Here is a 7,376-nt window from a genome sequence, read left to right as displayed (position 1 = left end):
CTAATTCAGCGGGGATGTCAGGACTGAGCCCCTGTCTCTGAGGCAGCAGCTGCTCCATGATCGGGTGGTATTAATTAATTAATTAATTAACTCAATCCCTTGGCTTTCAGGCTGGGCCATGTTTACATCAGACATTGATAACAGCAAATGAGTGGATAAATTTCCAACAGATGGAGACATTTTTCTAAAGTTTTCTAGGCCAGGCATGGTGGCTCATGCCTATAATCCCAGCACTTTGGGAGGCCAAGGTAGGAGGATCACTTGAAGCCAGGAGTTTGAGACCAACCTGGGCAACATGGTGAAACCCCATCTCTCCAAAAAAAAAAAAAAAAAATTAAAGTTTTCTAGTGGGCAATGCTATGGCTTCCAATGAGAATCAGTTTCACTCTCGGGGTTAGGGAATAGCTCTGCGTTTCCACCTTAAGACTTCTAAGACAAAATTCAATTTCATTTTCTTGGATTGATTTGGGGCTTTGATATATTTGACTGGTTGCCTCCTTCTCTATTACCCAGACTGCTGCTACCATGGATGCAACCTTCATTTGGCACACGCCAGGCTCTTGAGGTCGCGCATCCGTCTTGGAGGGGCCCCGTGGGTACTCTGAAAGTCTCCTGAAGCCTTGCACACTTTCTAAGGTGAGATGATGGAGGATGAGCAAGAAAGGAGCAATCCGAGTGGTAAAATAATGTTTTATTCCATGGATGAACAGACGCTACCATGCCACATCCCCACGTGCCTCCGACCAGGTGTCGTGGCCAGAGCTGGCTTCCCCTTCCAGACCGAGCTGGCTTTGTAGTCGTTCAGGCCCATTGAAATAGCAAACGCACAGTCACGTAGCACTCGGATCGGTCCTTTTGTCAGCACATTGGTCCTTTCACAAATGGTGGTGACTCACCTTTAAAACACCCGGTGACAGAGATCCTCCAATCACCCCAACTATAACGGACGTTCAGAGCTCGTGTGGATAAACCCAAAACCCCAAATGCCAAAATGCAACAGGGATGCATCTCCTCTGCTGACAGGATGCCAAGGACACCCCCGCAGGGCTGGGAGCTGGAGAAGTCAGTCCTGACATTCAGCTTGTCCACAAGCTCAAAAGGAAATGACAGTAATGGATATATTTCAAACTAGCACTTCTAGAGTCCAGATCAGCCAGAGTGTCAGCATGCAGGCTCAACACGGGGTTAGCACTGGCGGGAGGAGGTGGGGTTGACCGCACAGAGGTCTGACACACGTTGCTTCCTTTATATACAACAGAACGAAATATACACTGGGAACACCGGCCGCACATTTGGTGGGAGTGTATCTTACAAGGCTAACATAGCACTTCATCAACCTCCTGCTCGTGGCAGGAAGGTCACGGAGCCTCCCCCGACGATGGGAGAGGGAAGCGCGCAGGCCCACAGAACCCTCAGGACTCCCGTGGCCCGAGCACACACAGCAGACCTGGGGGTGGAGTTGACCCTTTGTCTTTTTTCTGTTTTGTTTTTTTTTTTAACCAAATGTCATGGGAAAAAGCTTGATACCGCACCAAGGAGGACAAGGATGGTTGTAAGGACGGATGTAAATAGACAGTGCACATCTACAGCCAAGCCCTAGCACAGCTCAGTGGGAGACAGGTTTTATTTACGTATTTCTTTTAATGGGTACTATTGGCTGTCCTCCCCCTCAGTGTTTAGGAGCGTCTCCAAGACCTCTGAAGACAGCCTTGAGGAGGGAACAGTTACTTCTGATCTGCTTCTTCATCCAAACAAGCGGAAAGTTTACACGTGGACTGGAGAAAGGAGAGCGAAACAAAGCCAAACCCAAAACAGCAAAACCACCCCGTGACGGAGACACTGGAGCATCAGGTTAAAACCATAGAAAAATACGAGTTAATTCTATCAGGCTAACCATTAGCGTAGCTACAGTAAGACTTTGTACAGAAAAGGGTTTCCTTGTAGCCCCTCACCATGTTGGATGTCCTAATGACAGGACGTAGCAAGCCCATCTATGAACGCGCACTGCTAAACGATTGTGCTGTAACTGCTGTGTCCGTGGCACTGTGACATGAGACAGGGTGTGATGCTGCGAACGGGAACACAGAGGCTCGTGGGCGGGTCTCATGCTTCCGCCGGGTGGCTGGAATCTAGGGGCCGGTGTTCTGTGGGCTCGCGCGGGCTTTGGCGCCACCATCCTTTGCTCGGTTCCTTGGGGGAGGGGCCACGGCGTGCCGGTCTCTCGGGCGCCAGCAGGAGGCGCTGCTGCGGGGACAGTTGTCCCTGGTGCGATGGAGGCCGCGAGCGAGGACCCCGGGGAAGGAGCTTGTTTCCCAAGCAAAACTGCATCCGAGACACACATGCTGTGGCACACCCGGCCCCGCCCCGCCCCGCCCCGCCCCTCCCAGGGAAGAGGGAGGGCAGGGAAATCCCTCAGTTGCATCTGGTTGTAGAAAGAGCCACGTTTGTGCTTAGAGCGACCTGAGGTTAGTCGTCCTCCTCGTCCTCTTTCGCTGTGACTGTGGGCAGTTTGTCCTGGATCCTGAAGCATTCCACGAAGAAGTTGATGATGGACCGGTACAGATGCTGTTTGAGGCTGGCGCTGTGAAAGTAATGGCTTTCGTCGGGGTAAATCTGCAAGGAAGGCACGGAGAAATTACTCTCCCCGGAACACCCTCCCCGTGGGACGGGAACGCACGGGAGGTATGGAGCCCAGGGAAACCTGGGCCCCGTCCAGGGCTGGATTTTAGTGGATGAAGTGAGTTTCCTAACCACGTCACTCCTGACGGAAGTGCCCCTTCCTCCTGGGACTTTTGCCTGGCTGTCCCAGTCAGAGGGGGTCCTCCCCTAGCGTGGAAATGCAGCACCCATTCATGAAGCCAACCAGCCTTCAAACACCGCCACTCCCCCGGGTGCCTATCCCTTGCCAGGCACAGCAAATGCTCCGTGGAAACTGGGTGAAAAATTTGGGAAGTTCTTCATTCAACACTCTAGACTCTGGATCTTTTTGCTTGAATTTGCAACATGGATACAAGCTTGGGGACTACAGAGCTGCAGCCCAAGGTTTCAGGGTGTCAGGCTCTGAAAAGAAATGGAAAGAATTCCATGCCTCTAATCCCAGTGCTTTGGGAGGCCGAGGCAGGAGGATCACTTGAGGTCAGGAGTTCAAAACCAACCTGGCCAACATGGTGAAACCCCGTCTCTACTAAAAATATAAAAATTAGCTGGGCGTGGTGGGGCACACCTGTAGTCTCAGCTACTCGGGAGGCTGAGGCAGGAGAATCACTTGAACTCAGGAGGCGGAGGTTGCCCTGAGCCATTATCACGCCATTACGCTCCTGTGCTCCCTGTTACACTCTGCCGCGGAGGGGCTGCGTGCTGCCCTGGGTGCCCACAGGCCGGCCCCACGGATTTTGCATCCTGGCTGCTCACTTCCTTTGTGACTGTGGACGGGTAACTTGCCTGAACCTGGGATTCCAGGTATGTCGGGTGGGGAGGATAATCGCAGTAGACTCCAGCTCATAACACTTTGTGAGAATTAAACAATCTTACAGCCATGATGTGCTTAGAATGAGGCCTGGAATGTAGGCTTGTTCAGTCCCAGATGCCAACAGGATGGTGGCTAATATTTCTACTGCCAGTGCAGTGACACCAACATCTCCTAGGAGCACCGTGAACCATCGGTACACATGCGGGAATTCAAAGCCTGCATCTTATTTTTTTCTTTTATTTTTCAGACAGGGTCTCACTCTATCGCCCAGGCTGGAATGCCATGGTGTGACCATAGCTCACTGCAGCCTCAACCTCCTGGGCTCAAGTGGTTCTCCCACTTCAGCCTCCTGTGTAGCTGGGACCACAGGTACACACAGCTAGGTCTGGCTATTTTCTAAAAACTTTTTGTAGAGATGGGGTCTTGCTGTGTCGCCCAGGCTGGTCTCAAACTCCTGAGCTCAAGCAATCCCCATACCTCAGCCTCCGAAAGTGTTGGGGTTACAGGTGTGAGCCACTGCATCCAACCCCAAACCCACATTTTTCTGTGACACTAGACTACCTCTTTCTGCCTTCCTTGTAATTTTTTGGAGGGTAAAATTCACCTTTATTTTGAAGTATTTATTAATGCTGTCATTAGGCTATGATATATCATTAAAACATCAAGTAGTACAAGAGGTATGGGGCAGGAAGCTTTCTCCTCCTGCCTCAGGCCCCCATCTCCTGTGCTCTTACCTGGGGCTGGGCCTGGCTCCAGATGCATGGGGTGCCTGTGAAGGCCTTTGCCGTGACCACATGCCTGTCCCCGGGTGTGTCCCGCTCCCTGATACCCGTGGAGCCTGCAGAGATGCAGGCTGCTGTGTACCTGGGGGGTTCAGCTCACCCCATATCTTGGGGAGTTGCCCACATGAGCACATACAGATGGACCTTTGGCGCTTCCATGGTCAGTGTGCTTAACACTGCCATGCAACTGCCACACTATGAAAAAGTCTGAAATCTGAACGTCTTTCACAAGGAAACTCGAGGGTGCTGTAACCGCGTCCTTCTGCCCCTCTTCATCCACACTGGGGTCCAACTCCCTTCTGGTTGGAGCTCTCCCTGCCTAATCAAGCCCACATGTGGTCCCTCCCTCCCACAGGCAGGGATGCTGGAGGCCAAGGCAGTGGTCAGCCCAGGGCAAGAGCTCTCTGAGGGAGGCGGGGTGCCTGTCATTTGTCTCCAAGGAGCTCTCCCATTCATCTCAGACCTGAGGAGACCATTGGGTCATACCTGCTTCACCAAAGGAGCAGAGGGCAGGAAGGAAATGGCAGAAGTTTCCAGGGACAGCCCTGTGCATCACTGGGAAGAGCCCAGGTTTGGGGCGGCTGGGTCAGCACTTGATGCTGTTGTGGATGGGCCATGGGTTGGTTCTGGGAAAGTGGGCTCAGTTCTGGGAAGGGCACCCCTCTTTCACTACTTCCCAGCTACAGATGGCCCCAGGACATCCTGCCAGTGTGTAGTAATGTGTGGTGTTGGTCAGAGGGAAGCAGTGGGGCAAGGCTCAGGGCCCGCCAGCACCTCTCTCACCAACCCAGGACAACAGTCCCACTCCCCACACCGGGATAGCCCCAGCCACACTGCTGGGCGGGGCGGGTGCTGGCTTGGTCCTTCTCACTGCCCAGAGGAGGGGAGCGGGGCTGGGGTGGGCGTACGGGGTGGTGGTTGTCCTAAAGGGATTTAAACCTGGCTGAAGTACAGAGCGGAGCTATCATTAATTACAAGAAAACGTTGAGCATGTGCTGATTTTCCAACCTGCTGGGACCCTGCTCATCACCGACCGCCACAGCACAGGTGTGTCTGCTGCAGTGGAATGCCCTGAACACCCGTCAGGTCTTTCTCCATGAAAGGAAAGTCTTGCTCCAGGTTCAAAACAGAGTAACATGGGTACTGTACCTGTAAGCTGTAATTAGCCTTTCCCCTAATTAGTTGTGTAATGAGTTCTGCTGTGTGCTGGAAATGAATTTTTTCTGTTCAAAAAAAAAGAAAGAGAGGAAGACGTTTGTTAAAACCCATGGTGCCATCAAGGAGGAGGTTCTCACCAGATACGCAGTGAATTAACATTTTCAGTCCTTACCATCAGCAGTGGGATGAATGATCAGGAACTGCTGTTCTTCCAGCGCGGAGACTCGATGGGCTACCTTGGTCATCTGCACGTGCGGGGGCAAGGGGACAGAGTTAGGGGGCTGCTCTGTGGGAAGCCAGATGTTCTGCTTGGAAACCTGACTGAGAAGGTAGGTGAAGTGTATTGAAAACACTAAGTTCCTGGAGAACCCGGGATGCCTTACATATGCAAAGAAATGCAGGGCAGATCTCAGAAGCCCAGTGATATGGTTTGACTGTGTGTCCCCACCCAAATCTTATCTTGTAGCTCCCATAATTCCCACGAGTTGTGGGAGGGACCCAGTGGGAGATGAATGAATCATGGGGGCGGGGCTTTCCTGTGCTGTTCTCATGATAGTGAATAAATCTCACAAGAGCTGATGACTTTGTAAGGCAGAGTTGCCCTGCACACGCTTTCTCTTTGCCTGCTGCCATCCATGTAAGATGAGACCTGCTCCTCCTTGCCTTCAGCCATGATTGTGAGGCTTCCCCAGCCACGTGGAACTGTAAGTTCTCCACTAAACCTATTTCCTCTGTAAACTGCCCAGTCTCGGGTATGTGTTTATCAGCAGCATGAAAATGGACTAATACACCCAGCTTTCTCCCACATTAACTCCCTTTTTGGAAGAGGAGGGGGTGGAAGAGAAGAAGGGAAAAAGGAAGAGTTTCCTCCAACTCCAGGTAGCCTCAGAGGGCCATCATTTCACCTGGAGCCACAGGGAGCTAACTCCCTGGATGGACTCAGTTCCTTTGTCCAAGTTTCCACTCTGAAAACGCAGTGCTGCCTCGGCTGGGAGCTCTGGCCTCCCTCCCTGCACACAGCTGGAGAAACGCGGTGTCTGACAGCTGCACCAAATCAACAGGTCTGACTCAGGAGGTCGCATCAGAGAGGCTTTCTGCTCCTCAGTGAAGAGCTCACTTTCGGGCCAGGTGCGGTGGCTCACACCTATAGTCCCAGCACTTTCGGAGGCCGAGGTGGGTGGATCACCTGAGGTCAGGAGATCAAGACCAGCCTGACCAACACAGTGAAACCCCGTCTCTACTAAAAATACAAAAATTAGCTGGGCGTGGCAGCATGCGCCTATAATGCAAGCTACTCGGGAGGCTGAGACAGGAGAATTGCTTGAATCTGGGAGGCAGAGGTTGCAGTGAGCCGAGATCGTGCCACTGCACTCCAGCCTGGGTGACGGAGCAAAACTCCATCTCAAAAAGAAAAGAAAAGAAAAGAAAAAAAGCTCCCTCTCCCCGAGCAGCACAGCTCTGGCTGTGGCGAGAGCCAGGAGTCCTGTGCATGGCAGGTATCTGTGGACGCTGGAGCTGACTCCCCCATCAAATATCCTCTTACATTCTTCCTCATCCCTCAAGTCCTATAATGGGAAATCAGGCGGAACCCAGAGAGGCCATGTTAACCTCAAGCCACGGTCTGGTGGAAGGATCCTTCGGAGGTTTCTGAGTGGACTTTGGTGCTGGTGGGGCTGGGGAAGGCACAGTGGGCCATAGAGCCAGGGCGGGGTTGGAGACTGGCAGAGGCTGACTGGTCTCATCACATTCTTTAGTTGTGCCCAAACATACCTCGTATGCTCTGTTGTCAAGTCCGTGGAGGCCCAAGTACCTCTCGGAAAATGCAGAGGCTGCACGGAAGCAAAGGGAGGGAGGTTACCTCTGGCTTCCAGGCCCTGTGAGTGCAGCCCCCAAGCTCTAGGGAGGGCCCTGGGCCAGGTGTGGGGAGGGGGTTCAGGCTCATTCCCACTTGTCACTTGCATGGCAGA

General features: G+C 52.7%; 1 protein-coding gene across 4 annotated transcripts in view; it reads right to left on the bottom strand.

Moving 5' to 3' along the window:
• Positions 1-676: 676 nt before the first annotated feature.
• DPP6 (dipeptidyl peptidase like 6) overlaps positions 677-7,376 on the bottom strand; it is an 853,145-nt gene continuing 846,445 nt past the window's right edge. For all 4 annotated transcript variants that reach the window (XM_015135214.3, XM_015135213.3, XM_015135215.3 and 1 more), the window contains 4 exons: positions 7,180-7,238; positions 5,582-5,654; positions 5,401-5,474; positions 677-2,613 (listed from right to left, as the gene is read on the bottom strand). In XM_015135214.3, coding sequence (XP_014990700.3) covers positions 2,467-2,613; positions 5,401-5,474; positions 5,582-5,654; positions 7,180-7,238 — 353 coding nt within the window. In that variant the 3' untranslated portion in view covers positions 677-2,466. The remainder of the gene's footprint in view (positions 2,614-5,400; positions 5,475-5,581; positions 5,655-7,179; positions 7,239-7,376) is intronic.

Source organism: Macaca mulatta, chromosome 3 (genome assembly GCF_049350105.2).
Source record: "Macaca mulatta isolate MMU2019108-1 chromosome 3, T2T-MMU8v2.0, whole genome shotgun sequence".
NCBI classification, from domain to species: domain Eukaryota; kingdom Metazoa; phylum Chordata; class Mammalia; order Primates; family Cercopithecidae; genus Macaca; species Macaca mulatta.
The sequence above is the reverse complement of the archived record's forward strand: the minus strand, read 5'-3'. Positions and strand labels throughout refer to the sequence as shown.